We start from the raw sequence: 23,348 nt of genomic DNA, 5'->3' as shown, positions 1-23,348 counted from the left end.
CAAATGTAAGTCAGGTCAAACCCTTAGGGTCGTGAGGCTCCTCTGAAATAAAGATAATTGATGTCAAGCATGTATAGTAGGAAGAAAAGTGGGCCAAGACAACTGTCCAGGGGGACTCCTTAACATTTATCAGAAGTTCCTGAGACTTGATCTCCGAAGTGAATAAAGAACTTCCTGTTGAGGAAAGATCTAAAAGTTATTAACAGTTGCAGACAGACCAACCCAGTTTTCTACCAATACTTATAGCATGTACCTTGTTATATTACACTAACTAATCACGTTATAAATTCCCAGTCAATAAGCCAGGCCGGGTTATGCTGGGAAAGAACTGTTTTGCCTAAAATGTCGTGTGACCGAGTCAGAAACTAAAGCATTTAATGCTGTTCTGATCGTCCACACTCAAAGACAGGATGAAAAGCTGTCCGTCAGAGAAAGACATGATGTCATGATGAAAGGTGTGGAGGGGAAGTGGCTTCCAAAGCTATTCTTCCATCCAACAAACAATCCTGACGGAGCATACTGCCGCCTCAGGTCTTCACCTCTCTGACTTTGTTAAAGCATCAGTGGTGTAGTTTATCAGCAGGTCCACACAGCCACACTCACTACACTCAGATAGCAACAAATGAACAACAGGTTATCCCAGATGAGCTTTATTTCTTGGTAAGCAGATGACAAAACAGTGAAAATGAAGATAAAGACTTAAACCCTATAAATAAATAGAAAATTAATGAGATGCTAAGGGATATTCATTAAGTACATATCCTCCACTGACGTCAACTGAAGAATAAATTAGAAAAACAGAAGCTACATTATTCTTTTTAAAAGCTTGTTGAACCTTAAAAAAAAATCTGCATAGATAGTCTTGTATTCAAAGTTTGTGTTCTAGGTCTGAAAGTTTAAATGTCCCCACCATACAGGTCTGATATGCACCCATTCTTGATGAACAAACCTAAAGAATACATGGCTCAAAAATACTAGTTTCAAGATTATCTATGATCATGTACACAGTGATTTAAGGTGATAAAGCATTTTACTTCATAACTCTTACTTTGTAGGTTTATAAGAGAAGCTAAGTACAACATGGTAAGGGTTACATGGAAGCACATGGAGACTGTAATGAGGAGCTAGGCAATTTTGGCTAGCCAGCCTGTGCACACTGTGGCCACTGAAACCAAATGCAGCATTTCCTTTTCTCCTCAAATCTGCCATTTTGTCTTTAAGAACAAGCCAATGTAGGCAATCCAATCAAACCTCTATATACAGATGTGACTGCACCCAGATTGGATCAAGACCCCACTGGGACACAAATGCTCCTTCCACATTTAGGTGTGATCAGGGGTGCATGTGACCACATAGTACATATGTATAATGAATGGTAATGGCTACACTGAGGAACAACAATGTTACATGTGTAAATTTATGTATTTGTTCTTTGTGTACTAACATATCATTGACAGCTAAACAACTAGTAACAACGGCCCATAACACCCTTGGGCAACAAAAAGATGGATCCTACTCAAAGTGCACTCCTTTATATTTTCTATCCAACTATCTGGATTAGAGCTGACTTCAGATTTGTTCGATTCAAATTTAAGAACACCATTCTTCCCTTATCAATACAGAGGACACAATGTAGTGAGAGGAGCTATCATTTCACCCTCTACATTACTGAAGGATGAACTGTGCAGATACAGCATGTTAAAATGTTATAAGTAATGCTATAAATTATTCCTCAACACAAAGATATAATGTAGATTTTGACCTTTTGATATTATGTCTATTTCTATACAAGGTAGTGACATAAAACAGCTAGGCCTACTGTTAGCTAACCTGGTGCAAAATAACAGACAATAATTCAAAGAATTGTCATATTGTTGTTTAGCAATGATATCCAACAAAACAATGATTGCCTGCTATCATCAAATACTCCAAAGTGCTGTACAGTTTTCACCTGTTGCACGCTACATCCCTGTAACAGATACTTGTAGTAACGGCAACATGTAGCACCAGTGAATGTCAAGGGACTCACTTCCCCAGCACTCTATCCTTCAAAGCCAAACATCAGTACCGCTAAACTGGAAAGCTAACATCTCTCTGCTCAGACATTTAATGCTTCAGGTTGGCAAAATGTAAGACTTGCAAGTTAGCTATGACTAACCTTTCACATAGCAAAACAACCTTTTTTTTTTTTTTAGCTAACAACTAGCTTTTTGGCTTTCTGTTGCAAGCTACTTCAACTTAGCTACATAGTTAGGACTCACTGACTATATTCACCAGTAAAATTAGAGGGTAGAAATCGACCAGCAACGACAAACAAGGACCAACAGAAGAAACGAACGAGATAATGACATGGTTAATAAGTGTTACCACCTTCAGAATGGAAATCTAAGGAACCTCAAACAAAACAGGAGTCTGGCTGTGCTTAAAACCTGCCATTGCAACAAGGGAGGCCGGAGTGAATTTTAACACATTGCTCTTAGGAGGTGTGAACGTGCAGCTGGAGAAAAAAATCAATCAATCAATAATTAAATGTCAGGAAGACATTTAGTCAGAGCCACTGTCATTCCATTCCAAAAAATAAAAGTTTAACCAGCCAAAAACGGGCCAAAACTTCAAAAATTACGAATGGTGTAAATGATCAAAACTCATTATTGTGAAACACTTCATCACTAGTAACAGTAGTAACTTTTTTATTTTATAATGACATTTGTCGTCACTTTTCATGACAGAGCTGTTTCCATTGCTCCCCACTGCTTCCCCTTTCAGCCAATCGCTTGAGAACAGACTTGAAATTTGAAATAAAAATGACCTCCAATAAAACTGCAGCTATGAAAATATGAATGATGAAACAACATTTCACAATCATGAACTGAGTTTTAACAAATGTTTTAGTTATGTCACAATTTTTGGGTCATTATATATTTTACATATTCATTTTGATAATATTGGCTATTTTGGCATTCCATACAATCAGGTCCAACAAGTGTGATTTTTAGTGTGTCAGACTGTGTCAGAGTGTAAATTCTGCTCTGCTCTCACCTCTGCAAAGACATTATTCCTCCTCCTGTGGCAGCTTCATTTCGGCTTTTTGCTGAACTATTTGAACAGCAATGATGTGCAGGTGAATGCCAAACCGGCAATAAAAAGAGCAGTGGAAATTTGACCTGAGGCAGTGAGACACCTGAAATAAGAACAGAATCTACTGACACACACATTGTGAGCAAATAGGCTCTATGTGTACAGATTTCCATTCTGAAGGGGTTCTGGCTCAGATGAAGCTCAAGGGAATCCAGATGTTTCCGAGGAAGAACAGGCTAGAGACCCATCCTCTCTCCTCACTGTCAGGAGGATAGGACAGTATCCAGGCTGCCCCATGACTGGTTTCTAAAGTCACCACTGCATCTGAAGTACTATTAGTTATACTCAGCACTACAGGTAGGCAAGCTGATCCTAAATCTGTGTCTAAAGGCAACTTCAATATTGAGAAAGGATGGGGCTAACTGTTCTCTCTGTCTCTCTCTCACGGCTGCTGACCAATAACAGTGTCTAACCATTTCTTATATGCCAGGGCGAAACGTCTCTGCTCGGGGTTACAGCAGTTGTCCAGGATACTGCTCACAAAGCTGTGCTCAGACGGCAGGGCGGGGGGGTCAGGCGGCAGGACGCCTCTCTTCAGTCGCTTGCTGTCACGGGGGTCTGGCAAGGACGCCCCGTCTACTTCCATAGCTTCACTAGCATTCCTCTGTCCATTCGCACTCTCCCCCCGGCCTGCACAGCCTTGAGCGCTGACCTTCTGCAGGCCCGGGTCGCTGTCGTTAAGGTGAACAGACTCGCTGTCTCCGTTGTTGCTGCAGTGGTGCTGGTGTTCCCTCCTCCAGTAGTGCCACAAGTAGAAGACATGCCGCCTGGAAGGGGTGAAGACATCACATCTTATTACTGAAATTTACTATACAAATTCACTTGATCCCAAAAAGTACCGCCATGAGGGCACATCGTCCACATATTGTGGTGTGTTTTTGGTCTGGTGCCATATTTCTTGGATTGGGATAAACTACCCATTTCCACGCTCTTGGAATGACATGATCAACAGTCAGCTATAGGTTTAATATTGGGTGTCCAAATACTTTCAGCTATATACTTTATAAAGTTGAGGCATTTATGCGACTAGCACTCAGAATAACCAATTTTCCTAGGGAGATCATTAAAGTTTCATGTTTTCATCTAAAAGTTTTATGTTATCACAACATTCAGTTTAACCCAATTAAAGCACAAGTCTGATCATACCTCGTCGCTGACTAACCATTGCTTTTTTACCTCTAATTAAGGACAAAACACATTGAACTCCAAACTAATGCATTTAAAAACATTCCTAACAGTTCTTGGCTGTCCCAAAGTAACCAGAATATTGGTATTTACCCCACAACAGCTACTGTCACACATTCTAAGTGCAAAGGCAATTTCAAGTGACGAATGAACAAAACTTTGAGCTGGACAAAACTGCTTATAAAGTTATAGGCTTGGGAAACTGATCAAATGAACTTCTCTGATGGTTTGGCTCTTTGAAATGATCAGATTGTATGGAATAGAATTAAGCATTTTACTCTGGAAACCTGCTTTACTATAGAAGGCAGTTTGCCAAAACAGTAACATTCACTGGTTTGAATAAATGTATTACAGTTTTGAGGAATATTCATACTGCACTGATGGATTTCGCACACTTTTATTATGAAAAATAATAGTTACTAATGGTTGATTGTGTGTTTTGTATAAAAAAAACTTAATTTGTTAAGTACCTTGTAAATAAAAGCTGTCGGACAGTACAGTGGAGTAAAAGTAGAAAGTAGTAGAAAATGAAAATATGCAAGTGCAAGTACCTACAGACTGACAGTTACTGCATAAATGTACTTGAATTAAAATGTATACTAACACTCCACAACTGCTTTTGGCAGATTTGGAGGATGCAAACAGTGAGATCATACAAATCTGAAAACCCACAACATAATACAACACCAGCAAAGAAGAGCAACTAACCAATAAATCTCTTGGCAGCGGGAGATCTTTTTTAATTCATGGCCTGTACATCAGCTGAAATTAACAGCACAAACAAACATCCATTAAAGTCTAACTGCAGTGTTGTGTACTGTGTTTCTGTTTTACCTAATTACAGTATCAGCAGTTTATGTGGAAACAATTTTAGGGAGCAGTCTCAAGTCACGTTTACTGTTCCGTTCACCTCTGTGGCCTCACCTGTGACTCCAGAGTGTCTCGTGTCCAGGAAAGGACTGGATCAGGTCTGAGCACAGCTCCATCTCCTGGTGGAAGAGTTGAAGGACTGCGGTGAAGCTGAGCTGCTTCTCCTCCTCACCCGCTGCCTCTGCTCCTGACAGCTCCCCGTTAGCCTGGGCGTGGCTGTGGTGGTGGGGACTGCTGCTGGGGACTGTGCTGGAGTGGTGCTGGGGTGAACTGGTGGTGGAAGCTGGAGCCTGGGAGAGCTCAGTGATCAGCTCCTTGAGCAGGAACTGGCGGTAGTGGAAGCCACTGTGGTCAGAAACATGCATGGACACCCATAGGCGCATGGAGGACAGCTCATCATGGAAAACCTGTTAGGAAACACAGGATTTCTTCACATTAATAGAACACCACAGCACAACTACAACACCACCACAAATTAGTGCTTCAAAAAAAAAAAAAAAAAAAGGCATGTTGTGGAACATCTTTTCTAACAAACACTGTTTCAACAAGATTTCCCAAAGACCTCATTAATTGACAAACTATTGCATTGCATTGAATCAGATTTTTAAGCCGTTCCAGCCAGATCTTCTGTGGCACACTGCCGGTTTTTTAACACAGGTACAGAATGTGGATGGGATTAATAAACAGGATTGCAGTTAACAAGACCGGAGCTCACTGTAGGGTTGTGTCCTTTCTCCTTTATTTTTATGGTGTTTACAACAGATGCCTGTTTTAGTAAATGTAACATCACCATTTTGTAAAATCTGCTGATTATGCCTATTATGTCTCTTCCCAGTCAGTCAGCTCAATGACATGACCACATAAAGCTTTAAATGTATTCAAAACTAAAGAAATGATAATCGCACTGGAACACAGGCTCCCAACAGTCCTTCGTGACACAAGTGCCATTGTTCAGGCCTACAAATACTTGAGAACTGTTCTAAGAACGGTTTTGTTTTTGATGACAGACTGAGATGAAAATGTGAAAAACCTCAGCAGCATCTCCACCGTCAAGGTAAACTAAACACCTCAGAAGCAGATCAGAGAATACTGGCAATTATTTAAACTTCTTCACTGTGAAAATGAATCAGTGACCCCACACATGTCCTCTGTCTAATTTATGCTAAGGCATCAGGAATGTGTTTTCACTGTGTATGTAAAACAAATATGACACTTGGTTTTCTTCCAGAAGTCATTAGACTTGGGAACAGTACAAGAAACCAGTCAGTTCACCTTGTGTATGGCTTAGTTAATACACTTGCACTCTCACAGTTGACAATATAATAATGTTCCTTTACAGTGTTGAATATTGTTGGTCAGCTGCCATTAATCCTTGTATATTCCAACTCTTTCCAACATAATCAGGTTTGTATCTTTAGATGGTTTTTACTAGTTTATATGAATTGTTCGTGTTCTGAATTTGCTGCCTCAAACTCAAACTGATAGTGCATGCAATATTAAATGTCAACCCTGCAGATGAGGAAACACTGCAGCCCTGTATTTATTTGCATTTCCAAGTTAGTGACTGCAGCACTTCTTGCACAAGCTAACCACAGCATTAAAGATCTTACAGATGTCTGATTGATTGGCAGTGGAAAAGGCAGGATCTAAGTCAAACCTGGGCAAATTACAGCCCGCGGGCCACATCCAGCCCTTTGTGGTTCCCTGTCCAGCCTGCATGAGGCCAACCATAAATCAGAACATATACTGCATATACTGACTGAAGAGCAGCTACGGCACAAGTGTCTCCCAGTGTATGAAAATACTACAATAAATTCCATGAATCTTTTAAAAAAGAAATGAAAAAAGATATATTCCTCGTCCCACCTTGACGTTGCCCATGGCCATGTGCTGCAGCACCCAGATGCGGTGGGACCAGGCGTTGTAGTTGCTGGGGTAGCGGCAGGCAGCGTCACAGCACACCTTCATCTCTTGGTGGAGTGTCCTGGCCAGATGGTCACTGAGCTGCTGGCTCCTCTCTGCATCAGCCTGCTCTGCTTCGTCCTGCTGCTGTTGCTTCACCCTGCTGCGACCCCCCGCAGAGGACTGACACAGGATCTGCTGCAGCACCCAGCGTCTGCAGGGAGACAACAGCTGATGAGTTAGAGAACTCCACTAACCTGGTGCAAGGTTACTCCTAAACCAATTTTTTCATTTACTTGCTCCAGTCAAAGAGAAACTTAAATTTTATAACTGCCATGTGTTGTTATGAAAACACATAATGAAGTTTCAATGTGTAGTCCTCAAAGACCCAATGAAAAAGGGTACAAAGTACAGCTCAGGCTCAGGCTCAGTGTTGAACAAGTGCTTTTTGTTTCGTGAAAATGCACCTCAGCTAGTTAAACTGTCTGCATGTCTGTTACACACCTCTACAAGATCCTGTTTTATGGCAGGTCCTGCTGTTCTTCATGTAAAACATGGATCTATTGAACTGTTTCCACAGTTTTTCCAGGGGAACCATTTCAAGAACCCAGGAACCTTACCTGCATTTCAACTATAGGCTCCATAGTCTAAATTTAGATCCTCAGCCCTAGTTCCTGGATAGACTGTAGTCTCTGCTCTGACTGTAATATTGTCTGATGGCACAGGGATTGTTGGGGCAGAGTTTGCAGGGCCGAATGTTGATGATTGGTTAAACACAAAACTGCTGCAACTTGTGTACAGCTTCATTCACAAAATAAGAAAGTCCTGGGTAAAACTAGAATCAACATTAGAATGAATAGCTATAATGTTTATTTAAAAAGTTTTATCCTCAACTTAGTGACTAAATAGAAAGAGAATTTCAAAAGGTGTACATGCGAATGAGCTGAGAGAGAACGATGTGATTAAGACAAAGTGAACGAAAACAAGCAACAAAAGTTCTGCTTGAGATTTCTGCCTGTTAAAAGGAAGTTATTCCTCGCCACTGTCGCAAAATGTTCGCTCATCAGGCCTCTGTAGATAAAGAGTTTGGTCCTTATCTGCTGTATATGGAAAGCATCCTGAGGTGCTATATAAATACATTTTAATTGAATTAATGCTGATTGTTTCATCATGATTGCATTCTAAAGCAGAAATTAATAACCATCAACTACTCAGGAAATCATGGTCTTCGAAGAAAGGTGTCCTGGGTGTTTCGGTCTCCTTCTCCACCCCTTCCTGACTCCTTTGCATCTATCCATTGCATCAATCGTCATCATCTGTGCCACGAGTGACAAGGACAGTGCTGAGAGAAAAACAGGCTGCTATGCAGTCAAATCTTACCGGTGTATCCACGTCTCTGGGCTCTTGGGGAATTTGGTGAGGGCCAGTTTGCCCAGGTACAGATCCTTCTCTGGGTTCAGAACGCCGCACTGCAGTAGCTCCTTCCTGCAACAACAATCTGCTGTGTATTACAATAGACCTACATGGAAGACTGTGGCCTGTTTCCACAGGGCAAGTGTAGCATGCTTACTCACACTGGTGTGTCGACTTGTGATAACATGCATTTCTATTGCTTCACAGCTGTCTCACTATGTTCAGCTTTGAGTACCTTATGTGTCAAGACATCAGACACCTTCGAGGGTGGAGCCCATGAACACATGACATTCATAAGAGCTAATATTTCTGTAGCTGTGTTGTCGCTAACCGCTGTGACTGGATGTGTCTGTACCTGACATTCCATGCCGTGGTGAAGTCCGGGTTAAGCAGCAACAGAGTGCAGGTGATATCCACTAAAGCTGAGGGACACACAAACATGAAGCCTTCAATGCTGTTATCCTCTGCTGTTGTGTGTGCAAAGACACAGCCAAAAAAAGCTTTTCAACATCAAGTTCGAATCAGCAGCTGACTGACCACACTCTGCCAATGTCTGTCAACATTTAATGATTCAGATTACTGGATTCACTGAACATTATGACAAGAGAGACTGAAACATGTCGGACTTCCAACAGGTTTTCCTGGTCAAAAACAAACAGTAATTACTGGGAAACAGAAATGCTGGTTTTGTGATTCCTGTCTGTCATGCAGTGCATTCAGTGCAGCCGCCATGTAGGTGAAGTCTAAATGAAATGTAGGTCAAGCTGAAACGAGCCAATAATTCAACAACACAGTGTAGGACATTACTTTGTTTGTTGCTTTTGTAATGTGTAGGTAAGTTGGTCTTTTAGAAGACATGTTCATGTTGAAATAATATACAAGTAGTATGTCTCTTATAGTACTGGTTTTACCTCTTATGGGTATAATACGCAAAAGCAGACATGGTTTAAACCTATGTGGGTTTTTTTTAGAAGGAATACACAAACATAATTTTGGGCCAATTTTCGACAGCTCTAATGACGTTGACAAGGTAAAAAATTAAATATATTGTCCTTGTACAGTTTTTAATGGAATAGATGATTATCAAATTCTGTTTCATCTTTTAGAGTGCATCACAACTTTTTTTTATAATCACGGTTGTAAAATAAAAATTATTTTCAATTTCATCCTGGCAGATGAAAGACTTTCTGATATGACACCTGGCAGTTAAGACACAAATCAAAACATAACTACAGACAGTAGGGGACTATGATGGCTTCTGTAGTAACAAGCACAATCTGTGCATCAGATGTAGGAAACATGTTCAATACCAGTACAAGTTTGTACAAATGGTAGTAATATTTAAGATATACTTTGCAGGCATTGCGGGTTGCTGTTCATAAACACAACATTAAAACCTGATGCCTCCATCCTTGCTCAACACCACCAGAAGTACATTGGCTTATATGTAGTCTGCAAGCTGCTGTTGTAGGAATGTTAGATTTGTGTTAATAGAAAAGATGATACTTGCAAACTAGCAAACTAACTAAGATAACCACTGAAACCTACCTGTCCAACAGAAAACTCCACATTACTGTGCACATCCTTTCCTTCAGTGCTCACCAGTGGGTGAAAGCCAACCCTAGATTCATTTCTGTGTTTTTTCAGCACTGTCTGCCATAGCTTCTTCTTGGATATGTGCTACATACAGCCCGGCACCTGGTTGCTATCTTTTCATACAGTCCTGACCTCACCACCACCATCGTTACTGGCTAGGGCTACACATCTACTGCGCATTGGTTGTGGCCCAAAAACGTCCAGGTCACAGCAAAACGAGAACAAAAATACAACTTTTGGGTTTAAGCCGTTTTGCACTCAATGGGCCAAAATTAAAAACTGCAAGTAGCAACGAGCAGCTATCAGGCATCACAAAGGTGAGCAAAGCCACTGAAGCTAGTTTAATTCTGTTTTAAAGGAGTGAGACCAATCACTCTGTGGTTTCCTCATCACAAAGCCTGCAGTATTGAGCATATGTGTTAGGCCACGGCCACATGTATTGCAGGCCTGTGATGCTGTTTACACATTTTGGTGTTAATACAGTAAAAATCCAAAATATTTCTATTCATATTACTGTTTTTTAAAAAATTCAAAATGGCAGAAAAGCCATCATGGCACACTTTTATGGTCCATGCACCATTTTTGTAGAGTACTTTGAGCTAGACTTGTGCACCAATTGGTCTTATGGTGTGAGGGGCATGTCCCTTCCTTAATTACAGCGCTGCCATCCTTCTGACTGAGCTCATATTTCCTGGGAAGCACTTGCACATCATTTCCAGTTATGGGGCTGAGTTTTATGTTCCTGCTTTGTTCCAACTGATGGCAATTTGAGATGCAGGATAAAAACAACAAATAATAAACCCTTACAAACAAAACAGGGCTCTAACCTTTCTGGGCTTGAACCCCAATAAGAAAACACAGAAACAGGGCAGGGTCTCTGTCTCTTTCATCATACACTTCATACGTCTAGGTCATAAGTGATATAGAGTATATACATTGGCTTTTTAGGAAAATCCTGCATAGCATACCTTTAACTAAAGATAGAGATGGGAAAGAGGAACATGTACACAAGCAGACAGCTGCTGTGTCCTATTCATGATTCACTAAACTGTGAGGTTAAAACTGAAAATAAAACCCTGTCTCCAGCACACTTTGTACAGATATGTTCTGGTATAGAATCTGTCAAATACATACAGGTCACAGTAAATACATTTTCAGAATAAAAAAAATCAACCTGTCGGAATGATTTTGTTTAGAAAGATGTGGAGAGAGTTTGGTTACCTTCCCTGTCCAGCCAGTGTTTACGCTGGCGGTAGAGCAGCAGCTTGTTGTGGACATATGGCAGCAGGAACTTGACACACCAGCTCTCCACTCCCAGCTTATTCTCCACCAACACAATGGGACTGCGGTTGTAGCGAGCCTCTGGACATGGGATTACACCAATCTCATCACTGAGGAAGCAGACACTGAGAATGAGGGCTCAAGGAGATTTTTATTTGCCGTATATGAACAAGGAAGAATTGTTGTGACAAGATATTGTGGCTTCCCTGGTGGAATAAGTCACATTCTCAGGAATATCTTAACAATTTTGACTGACCTTTTGCTCAGAAAATAAATGGCTCTGTGTCTTAGCTTATAAGCCATTTCGACTGGCTCTGTACTCCAGGCTTCTTGGAATGCTTTTTTTATTTTTTGTTTTAGACGTGTGTGTTTTTGGACTAAGATCTGTCTTGCTCATAAAGCTCGATTGTGGGACAAAAAATGCAAACACAAATGAGAAACCAGAACTGAAAGATCCTCCAATTACATGTAGATCTACTGTATGGAGATTACGGTTTCACAACCAAAATTACGATGAGTAGTGTCAAACTGCACGTTGACACTGTTCAACTGAAGTCAGGTATGTTTGTAGAAACACTTCGAACGTGTCATTTACGACCTGTATGTGCTGATTAGCAGTCCAAGACAAACACAGATGGGACAGTCCTAGTATCTGAGTGCCTTAACTGTTACAGTAAGAATTATAGCCAATGAGCCACTGTTTAATTTTTTAATTTTTCAAAATAAATGTCATTTTTTGCTTCTTTTGTTTGTTTCTTTGCTTGTTTGTTTTCCCTGCTGTACAGATAACATAATGAACCTTGACCCCAAAAACAAGGTACGCATCAAACTAGGAATTTTGTGAACAGTTTCTAGTATTAACTAGTATTAATGTTGAGGCAAACATTTGGACAATTTTAGCAGTACGGTATAAATCAGTAAACAAGCATTTGCGAGCAGATACATGCTGTTAACTTGCATCATCCATCTGCAGCAAAATTGGGGCACAAAACAAGCTTCAGCTGTAACATTGGCACAGTCTTTAAATTTTTCACTTTATTTTAAAATGTGCATGGGTCAGTGTTTTCTGTGCCATTTCATGATTGGTTTGTAGATGTGGCTCATCACAGGTTACACTGTAAGAAATGCAGTGTATGTGGGCCTCAAGCCACTGGTCTCAAGTCCTGAGTGCCGTTAGGGTGTTTTTGGGCCTTGTCTCTACAGCTAAAAACGAGAAATAACTGTTACTTAGAGGAAATAAACAGAATAGGAGAGGATGCCAGACTTAAGACTACATGAAATTTCTGTTTCTTGTGAATTTAACAAAACTGTTTCCTGCATTGAAATGAATGTGCATGCCACAGAACAAATGCAGCACTTCATTTGTTTAGTTTTGGAGTGAGAGGAGGGGAGGGAGGATATTTAGTTTTGTCTTTTGTTGAATAGTTGTACGCCTGGTATGTATATCTTGCAAAGATAATACTGAATAATAAGGTGGTCATTTTGAGAGAGGGGAGCTGTGTTTCCAAACATCACAATCCGCTGTGTTGAAGTTGCAAAAAACAACAAAATCTTATGATCTATTGAATGTTGATTTAGAATTCACGTGTCAATGTTATGATGACTCTTCAAAGCTTCAAACTATTCAGTATAGCTATACTGTATAATGTGCTGAATATTATACCTGAGTCTGAGTAGTTGTGAAATGATGAAGGTGCAGTGCAAGTGCAATATATCAGCACCTTCTTGAGGTTAAACTGGGTGTACAAAGGACCATTACATTGATAACAATGCTTATTTTCTGGTTTTAAAATGTTACAAACATGTATGTATTATAAAGCATTTCTGATCTCATGCTGGTGCAAATTTTAGGAAAATGCAACATGTTATCACTCATTTAGGAATTCTGGGCCACAGAAACATCTGACAACTTATCACATTTCACATTATCATGTGGCTGGTGTGTAATTCACTTAACATAAAACTGTAAATGAACAGGTTTGCTTGGAAGAAGAACAAGATGAATTTTGTCAGATGTTTAGAAGGGTTTCAGCTTTGTGCGCTGCACCAAGATTTGAATAACAGCATGCTCACCAGACTGTACCACCCAGACTTCACTAAGCCAGGGGGTCAATCATTACAAGCACATGTTGTACGGATGAGTGTTTTTCCAAACCACAGAACTTTCCATTTCCAGAAATTTCCATTTGACAGAGTTATGGTTCGACTACTTCATTCAGAGTCAGTATCTCAGCATTATGTGCTGGAACGAGCAAATACAGAATAAACATTCAGTCTCTCACTTCTAAGGTCCACATAGCGTACAACACAGTCCAGTACTTCAGCCCTCAAGAACTCGACATGTAGGTTCTAGGTTTTTCTATATTTAAATAAACTTAAAGAAACTTAAGTATAAATGCTCGTTTCAGTGGACGGACTTATCTGTTTTAAAGAGGTCACCATTTAATTCACGCCTCTGTGTTATCTTGTCATACACATTTTCACAACCCTTCACTGTCCACAGGATAAGTGCTAGTAAGGATTCACTACTAAAGTCTGCCTTCAATTCGGGTTACACTAGACGTTAGGTAACTGTAATATAATATAATATATATAACTGATGACGAGACTGTTTTCAAGTACTGCATATTTCGATATTAGCATTATAAAAAACGTAAGATAAACAGCTAGTAAGTAACGTCAATGTTAGCTAGTCAAAGCGTAGTGTTTGCTAACCGTGACAGCCTGATGCCGGTGTACCTCTGTAAGTTGAAGCACCTCCATGATGGGGACCCATGGGGAAATCTTAGATAACTAAATTTCAAACAAAACTATGTTACACTCGTTAATTAGTAGGTGAAGTAATCACACTGTTAATGAGCTAACGTTACTGGCCCGTGCAGACTGTGGCAGTTTTGACAGACGTCTGGCCACGTCAAAGGGCTACCATAACTAATTCAGTTAATGTTACATGAAACAACACACTGAAATTACTCAACGAGTAGCATCCTCGGGGTGTTTCTAAGAAACCCTTTCATCTAGCTACTTAACAGAACAAACAAACAGCTAAGCTAGCTTGCTAAAGTGTCAACTTTCCCTGTGCCGCTCTTATTCCAGGTAATAGTCCAAGCCCAAACAGTTGAAAATCAGGTTCAAGATGTTGTTTGGCTCAGGGTCCACTGGACGTGACAGACGCCGTCTGGTACGTTAACAGTGAACTATACTTACATGTTGGGGTTTCTCTTGAAGGCGTTAGTGATGTCTTTGACAACTCTCTGGACCAAGACGTCCACCTCCTCCTCCGACTCCGCCATTTTTATGGCACATAAACGTCACATGGATCAAGAACTTTTTCCGGGTAAAAAAAAACCGGAACTACGGAAGCCCAGAGAGGCCTTAAGCGAAAGTACCACGAAGCTGGAACGGTTCTGCTATTTTTTTTTTTTTGCGGTTGTCGGAAAAAAATAATTTCCAACTTGTATTATTTATCTAATATAACAATACAACTTACAGTTGTACAGAATCCTTGATTCCGTTTGGCATGATGACCATTTTTACTATTATTATTATTATATATTTTTTTATTTTATTATTATTATTAGTAGTAGTAGTAGTATTAGGCTATCATTACTATTATAATATTTTTTTTTAATGCATGCCATGTAGCAGTATGCTGTTCGAGGTATTCTGTAACTGTTCTAGTTCTGTTCTTTGTTGCCGCAGAAAACTGCACATGGCAACTATACTGCTAAAGCCCCAGAAACCAACCCGTACGCCTGTACCACAGGTTTGCTGCATGTTAATGAGTTTGTTATAATCTGGTTCAAAATAAAGAGGATTTAGCAATATGCACAAGGTTCCTCTGCAAGACATCTAGATTAAGATTCAAGATTCAAGATTGCCTTTATTGTCATTGAGCAAACATGTCAATAAAATTTGCATTGCAACCCCTGTGTTAGAAACAAGATAAGAAGATAAGAAAGATAATTAAATAAAGTAAAGATACTAGAAAAAATAAACTAGCATGCAGTGAAAATATGCGTAAATGCAATAAAAATATACCAGAAATGAAAATATACTAAGACAATAAACAGTAAACAATACCGTGTGTGTACTTAAATGTTATGTGCACAGAAGGTGAAGGTGAAGGTGGAGGTGAAGGTGCAAAAGTGCGGTGTGCAGTGGTTCACAGTTCTCACAGTCTCTCACTCCAGTGAGGGGCTGCTGGGGGTGGAAGCTCTGACAGCTCTGGGGAAGGAGCTGTCCCTCAGTCGGTTAGTGGTGGTGCCGGATGTTCCTGTACCGCTTTCCTGATGGAAGCCTCACCCGGCCTTCATATACAGAGTCTAGGTCAGGAAGGGGACAGCCCACGATGCCCTGTGCAGTTTTAACCACCTGTGCCAGTTGGTTCCTCTCCTGTGTGTTGGCTGAACACCACTGGGTGAGCTGGTGTATCTCCTCTCTGTAGTGGGTCTACATTAGGTCTATTAGGTGCACAAACTGCATTAAATCTTGTATCACTGCAATCCAGACTGTGCATTATTGACACATGACACAAACAAGTATAAGATTAACTAAATTATCTGAAAGTAATTTCCACACATGACCCTGCAGCCTTTTTTGGCTGCTGGGAGTCGAGGGAACTGGGGCAGTTGTCTGCTTTTCCTGGTTGGTAATCCAGCCCTGCTCAGATATCAAAGTGCCGATTGTCATATCTCTTTTCAAACTGATAAATGGAGCTCACTATCACTTAATCTATTGTAAATGATCTTTGTAACAGTATTTGTAATTGTGATTACTCGAGCGCCGTTTATATGGTCCCATTCAACAGGGAAACATGCATAAAGCACAAAACAGATCTGCCAGAAGGGGGGGATATGTAGCCATTATAGCCTTAGGACACATAGGGTGGCTATTGCAATCAGATAGTCTTGCCAAGCAATGCAGTGTGAAGCTCAACAAAATTATCCAGTGCATCATTTGTCCCACATGATGAGAGCTTCCTGAACTTTCTCTGTTTGTTTCATGTAAATCTTGCTTTGCAAAGTTTTCAAATCCAAACATTCGTCTTTGAAATTTCACATTTAACGTAAGATTAAGATCAAGCGCAGGCAACACTGCGACATACAGGCAATTCCCAGAGGTGATGTAATATTTAAAAAAAATCATGAAAAGACTGCATCCTTTGGAAATGAAACAGCTTGGCAGTCTCTCACTGACTCCCCCACCTGAAACTGAATAAAGCCTGAAACTTCACTTTCAAACAATGTTACATAAGAGATGAAGAGCATCTGTGGAAAAAGCGTGTTTTGCTGATGTGGGGGAACAGTGGGGGAGTCAGCTGTTTACTGGCCAGAAACCATCAAAGCTATTGTTTCACCCTGCTTCCTTATAATGCTGTAAGCAATGAGGAGCAGTATAAAAACATACTGATACTCGATAATTAAAATGTATTACAATAGAATGCACACAATTTTTATATACAATTTTTTTTTTTTATAAATGATCTAAATCTAAATTTACAGCCAGTTCAAATCAAACAGTGTTACATTACATACATCCACTTATTTCTCCATGTGTTCATTATTTTGTTGAGTGTGGACATTTGGATTAATCAGGGACAGTATTAGGGGTCAGTCTGCAACCTCAATTTGCCATTGTGGCCAAGAATGTGGACCGTACCATTTGATTTGAACCATAGTTCTGTGGCCTCATCCTGGTCCAGTGCCAAACTTTATGTCAACAACTGACCACACTGCAAAAAAGCACACATATATATATAAGGTCTCAAGAGACTAAATCTTGTAGAAAAACTAAATCTTGTAAAAGCTTACTGCACTGACCTTGATGGATTAAAAGGTTCAAGTCCTGCTCATACCTCTATATAGTGGTTACCCTGTAAGGTACAGCAACCAGGGAGAAACGAGATTTATTGAGGAAATCATTATGGCGACCCCCTGACCTACAGCACCTTTTCCTGCTGCACAAGCCAGGACAAATTCTGTACATTTGGTATCTGGATGTTTGTCCTCCAGAGGATTCAGCCTCACCTCTTGTCTCCCTCTCCTCTCGTATGAATGGTGTCCTTGTCTCTTCTCCCTCTGTGTGAATGATTCACTAGTGTCTAGTCCCTTGCATGTGTGCAGTCTGGCCTCTTTCCAGGTCGCCATGGTGGAGAGGAGGTCCTGTGACGCAGGTCCTGGAAGTAACTCCACTCAGATCCACATTTTTCATATAGTTTGTAATCTAATTTTAATATTTTCATCCTGATTTTTACTATTGTTATTTGGCTCTGTTCTCTTTTTTAAGGTTTCCTCTTTTGAAAGACATTTTTGGGAATATTTTCCTTATCGGATTCAAGGGTCTGACGATTGATGGTGTCATATGCTGTACAGATTGTGAAGCCCTATGAAGCAATTTGTGATTTTACGCTATATAAATAGAAGTGACACTTTTGAAGCAGAACTATTAAAAGCTGCAGACATTTACATTCACAGTATTAGTTAAACATTTGGGAAATCTAATGAGTTGCTTTCTTTCAGAGAGTGAGATGTCAGTTTCATGTCTGTGTGTTCAGTACGGAGCTGGAATCAGGACCTGCTCAGTCAGCTTAGCAAACAGTACGCAAGCAGGGAAAATAGGTCAAAAATGCACCTACCAATACCGCTAAAGCTGATTTTTTTTTGCACAGCAACAGCCATTTGCATTTTTAGAGGGTTTCAAATGCTGAAAAGTTTTCTAGATATTTATCCATCTGCCATATACTTCTGTGCAGCAACAGCTGTAGTGAGGGTTACAGACACTGAACAAAGGTTTTGGTTTTGATTTCTGTACAGGCACAGTAGCACCAAACCTGGCAACTCCACCATGATGATAAGACCTCAGGACGCTGCACACAGTCATTGTCTGGCTGTTGTTCTCCTTGAAATGGTCCCTCAACAAACAAAATACAAAATGTAAATTAGCACCATAGTTCTAATGATGTGATGTGCTGTTAACACCCTGTCCTCACATACCTGTTTTACACTGTTTATTGCAATGTGTTTTAAATGTAGTGTTTGCTGTGATTTATTGGGTTTATACAGTGAGGTCAGATATTACCTGCCTGGTCAAACTATGAGCAAAATGTGGAGGGTCAACCATGATGGGAACCATCGGTGAGCTTCCCTTCCAGCTGCCAGACCCACAGGATTCTCCCTTTAACTTGAACTACAGCTGTGTTTTGTTTGGGTCTGTGTTTCATTTAAGAAGCTGGTCCAACACAAATGGCTTGAATTACCCATTAGTGTTTCACTGCAGTAAGAAGGCAGTCAGTGTAACACATCAGACACTCTTGATAAGCAGATTACAGAATGAGTGACGGCAGTCGTGTAAGTTATAACTGCTGCATGTGAAAAGGAGTGAAGTGTGACATTGTTAGAGAGTGTGCAGCTTTGCAAAACCTCTTTGGGTGGAGGTCTGGGTGGATGGCTTGGCCAGCAAAGCATGGACTATTTGCCATTTCCTACCAACACTGAACGTTGTTCTATTTTCTAATGTTAACCAAACTGTTCTTTTGACCAAACCAAACCTTAACCATGTGGATGGCAGATCAGAAAACAGTCACATGAATAATTTCTCTCATGACCATAAAGGTATTGAGAAAAAAAACTGTCCTCCTGTTGATGGGGCTATCAGATCAGAAAAGGCTTGCACTATTTTGGAGGGCAATGTCAATGGAATGTGTCTACTGGTTTGACACCTTGAATATCCGAGGTATTGCTAACATACAGCAATAACGTGCAATAACATAAAAATTTTACATTCAGTGCTTCAACAGCAGTATCAAAGAGCTTTGACAAAAATAAAAGTGTGATGCTTTTCTAATAAATAACCAAACTCGAGCAGTCATGGAGCCATTGTTGACCAAAGCCAAATTAACTTCCAAATCTACACTCAATGAATGTTACTGGTAAAGGACCTTAAAGGTTTCTTGAAGACCCGGTCCCTTCTGAAACAGTTTGCTCACTGTAATACTCTTCTGTTCATACTGGTGGCACTGATCAGATTTTTTGTTAATATAAGTCTGTCTGAGCAGTCTGAGTTAGTCATAGTCCAGTGGGTAGATTCCAGTCTTTCTACAGAATTCCCTTTGTTTCCTCACACAGTGATTGCAAAGCTGCAATGGAGGGATAGTAAGACAAAGAGGGAAGTGCACACTAAAAGACTTTGGAAGACATCCACTTCAAACTATGGCTGGTAAACCCTCATTTAACTTCAGATAAACTTTGGAATACATTTTTCACAGAATGGGGAGTGTTGTTTAGAAAAAAGCACAGATATTTAATGGTCGGCATGAACAGGAGGAACGATTACACACAGCAAAGCCAGAAAGCCTGTCCTCACAAACAGACTGTGCTTACTTCATTTGTTAAGAACAGCAGGACTTCTGCAGGAGTGCAGGGGGTTTGGGAGGAAAGGCTTCTTCCTTGATGGTAGCTTGAGTGGGAAGACTTGTCACCGACGAGTTCAGGGCTTTCCGCATTCACAATAAAACTGAATGTAACCATACCGAATGTGGCACAAGCTATTTCTAACAAACAAGCCAGTCAAGCTGAAAAGTTCAGTCGCCCACTAAATTACGAAATAAGTTCGATGAAGAACAATAACAAGCTCTGTGTGATGTTTTTCTCCGAACATTTCATAAGGCTAAACACACACGTCCGTGTGAGTAAAAAACCTGAGTAAAAAAGGAATGTGCACCCCTGTTTATAACACACCTGATGTCATTAAAAATGAACTGGTGGCCCAGGAGCTCCCCTTGGACCTGAATGCTTTCTTGCTCTCGCCATCCACATTGACAGCTATCTCCATGAGTGCATAGTGTGAGCTCTCTTTTCTATTTTCAACTTCATCTTCATCTTCATTCTTTGTGTTTTCCTGGCTCACAATCAGATACCTGTATGCTACTGCATTGCAGTTCATTGGTCCTCGCCCTCACAAAAATTCGTATCATCAGTATAATTAGTATCACTTTATCGGCAGGGGTGTGCGTAAGACTGACATGACACTGTCTTGATTGTGTCATAACATGACATGACACTCTTCATGGAAATGAAGCAATCTTAATGAATGTTTGTGACTGTTGTCAGTAAGTGTCACGCGGTCAATTACCCCTAACTCTAACCCCATTAAAATGGAGTAATTGACACTTAATGACACTCAAAAATATTGTTTCTTCAATTATCGCCTCCTGAGGCACAAAGTGGTATTATAAGACAGGACGGGCCAGGTTTTGCTGGTTAGCATGCTAACGTTAGTAAATACTTCTGCAACACAATACATAGAGGTCTTTGACAAAATGTAAAAACTGTTAATTCTTCACATTCTGCTGAGAATTTAACTAAGATTCTTATATACTGAACCTTTAAGGACTGTTTTAGGTCACAGTGCAGATAGAGATCAAAACTATGTCTTCTTTTCACTTTCTCTGTTATATCATTACTACTGCAGAGAAGAAGCAACACATACTTTGCCCAGTAAGCAGAAGCAGACTTGTAGTATTATGTATTGGGATGTGATGTTTTTGAATATAACCATAACCAGATGTGTAATATGTTTCCACAGAAGCCAACTGTGGAGTTCTGAGCTCTGGGTATATCCTGCAGGGCCCACATATATTTCACATTAGATGTTTCATCCCTTGGAAAAATTACTCTCTTCTTGAAACAGGAAATAGAGGAATATACAGGGATGTAGCGGAGGGTGAACCCACATGAACACAGTTCATCCTTCCATTTATTTGCACAGTGCTTTGAGGCTGCTGATGTTTTGTAGTATCGGCGGTTCCAATGGTTCATGCTTACCAGTTAGAGATCGCATTTAACCTTTCTATTCAGCGCTGCAGCACTGTCCACATATCTTCATATCAAAGAAATCGAAGTTGTATTTTCCTCCTATCATTTTCATCATATTTTCATAGCTGTATTAGACAGGTTCAAACACTGGACTCTAAACATCAACCAGTAAAAAAAGGTTGACAAAATAGTCTTAACTCAAGGTCTACTGACTGGCTTTCCCCCCAACCATTCTACCACATCTCGTAGTCTTCATCGCTGAGTGAAGTAAGCTCAGCTGTCATGGAGTTGTCATCGTGTCTGAAGCTTTGGTCATGAGAGAATAGGTGGCCGTATTGATGGGGGGAGGTGGATGGTAGCTCCTCTCTCTGTACAGAGATGGCCTTTGGTTTCGGATGTGAACGTCCTCCTTAATCTTTCTCATGGCCCTGACTCATTCCTGGCTGATTGCTCTCAGTGTTGAAATGAATACTGTATAAAAGCAGAAAAAGATCCGTCAGAAATGTTTTAGAAGCACTTTGTCAGCGCTCTCTGGTGGACAAACCGTGTATAAGACGCTTTCCTTAAACTTTACAATAACTTGCTCTGTATATAACATGAGCACATTTATTTAATTAATTAATTCATTATTTGCTAATTAATTTTAATTACAAAATTTAAGGGCTATGGGTTGGCATAAGGGTAATGTAATGTTTGGGAGAGCGGGGAAGGGTCCTTTAACATTTCATGATTGCAGGTTTAGATTTTATTTCATTATTCCCATGTGAGATGTGTGTTGAATACATAAATAAACAGCAAATAGTCACATTAAAGCAGATATGATGTGTTTGTACTAATCGCATGTGTAACATGAAAAGTGTCACTCTTAGTGACGAACAGAGAATTATCACTCACTCTGCAGTTCACCTCAGCTCTATGGAGCATGTTAGCCTCTTTGTCCTAATTTTATGGCCCACAACTTTAATGTTGTTTGGTGTCAGTGCTCTCATCATCCTTATGATTGGATCAGAATTTTACACTGTGCACTACACTGTGGTCGACAAACCTTTTTGCACATACAACAACAGCAAACCATTGCATACACCATGGCTGACGAGTCGATCCAAAGCAACTTAATGATTCATGACCAAACCATGTGGATACAACCCCAAAATGACAAGAATCAGGCAGCTTCATTACACTGCCTCCTGGGTGAGGAATGGACATATCCTCCTGATGTTGAGAGGAATTAATCTGTCAGAGCAGGTTGTTGCAGCAGTGTTGGCAGCAAAGGCCGGCTGGTCATCCAGTTTCACATGTGGGTTCCTTGCAGTCTGAAGTGGAGACTCCATTGAGCTCTCAGTGGAAATGGACAGGTCATGGATGGGAGATGCTTGGCCTTGTCGTGGTTGAGCTTCAGGTGGTGTGCAGACATCCACTGAGAGACGTCAGCCTGACATGCAGAGATTTGCGCTGCCACCTGGGTTTCAGACTGGTGAAGGACAGGATTAGTTAAGTGTCGTCTTCATAGCTGATTTTGGAAAGTGATTAACAGAGCCTCTACAAGACTAAGCTGCTCCTCCTTCCAAAGGAGACATCTCCCATCCATGACCTCCCCATTAACAGGCATTAAAGTGAGAAAAGAGGAGTGGACCTAGACCAGAACCCTGAGGGACCCAGTAGTGAGGCTGCAAGATTTATACTCTTCACGTTACCCTGTAGGTGTGGTCCTTGAGGTAGGGTGTGAACAGGGAGAGTGCAGAGCCTGAGACTCCTAGTTCTTAGACGGTGGAGAGGAGGATCTAATGGTTCCCTGTGCTGAAAGGTCCAGCAGGATGCACGCAGCAGGATCCAGCATCCAGCAGGACGATCTAGCAGATCACTAATCTAGCAGTCTCTGTTGAGTGTGCTGCCTTGAAACCACACTGGTTGTGGTCACAAAGGTTGTTCTGGTGGAGATGTGCAGAGAGTTGAGTGAAAACAGGATGGGCAGTGGAAGGTAACCGGGGTAAGCACCTCATGGGGAGGTGAAAAGAAAGTTAGACGAGGAAATTAAGAGGTAGGACGGGACCTAAACTGTGCCTCAGGAGCTCCTGATCCATTTCTACTCCACATTGATCCAGTCTATTCTCCGCATAGTCATCGCTGTATATCATCCATCTATGAATC

The 23,348-nt window shown here is 40.6% G+C and overlaps 1 protein-coding gene across 1 annotated transcript; it reads right to left on the bottom strand.

Moving 5' to 3' along the window:
• Positions 1 to 640: 640 nt before the first annotated feature.
• ptar1 (protein prenyltransferase alpha subunit repeat containing 1) lies at positions 641 to 14,694 on the bottom strand. Its single transcript, XM_041937000.1, has 7 exons — positions 14,593 to 14,694; positions 11,326 to 11,495; positions 8,864 to 8,930; positions 8,476 to 8,580; positions 7,060 to 7,309; positions 5,248 to 5,600; positions 641 to 3,905 (listed from the first exon to the last, which is right to left on the bottom strand). Exons 1-7 carry the CDS (start codon positions 14,676 to 14,678, stop codon positions 3,521 to 3,523), a joined length of 1,416 nt encoding a protein of 471 aa, XP_041792934.1. The 5' UTR covers positions 14,679 to 14,694; the 3' UTR covers positions 641 to 3,520.
• Positions 14,695 to 23,348: the final 8,654 nt, after the last annotated feature.

Source organism: Chelmon rostratus, chromosome 5 (assembly GCF_017976325.1).
Source record: "Chelmon rostratus isolate fCheRos1 chromosome 5, fCheRos1.pri, whole genome shotgun sequence".
In the NCBI taxonomy this organism is placed as follows: Eukaryota; Metazoa; Chordata; class Actinopteri; order Chaetodontiformes; family Chaetodontidae; genus Chelmon; species Chelmon rostratus.
This window is presented reverse-complemented; position numbering and strand designations above follow the sequence as displayed.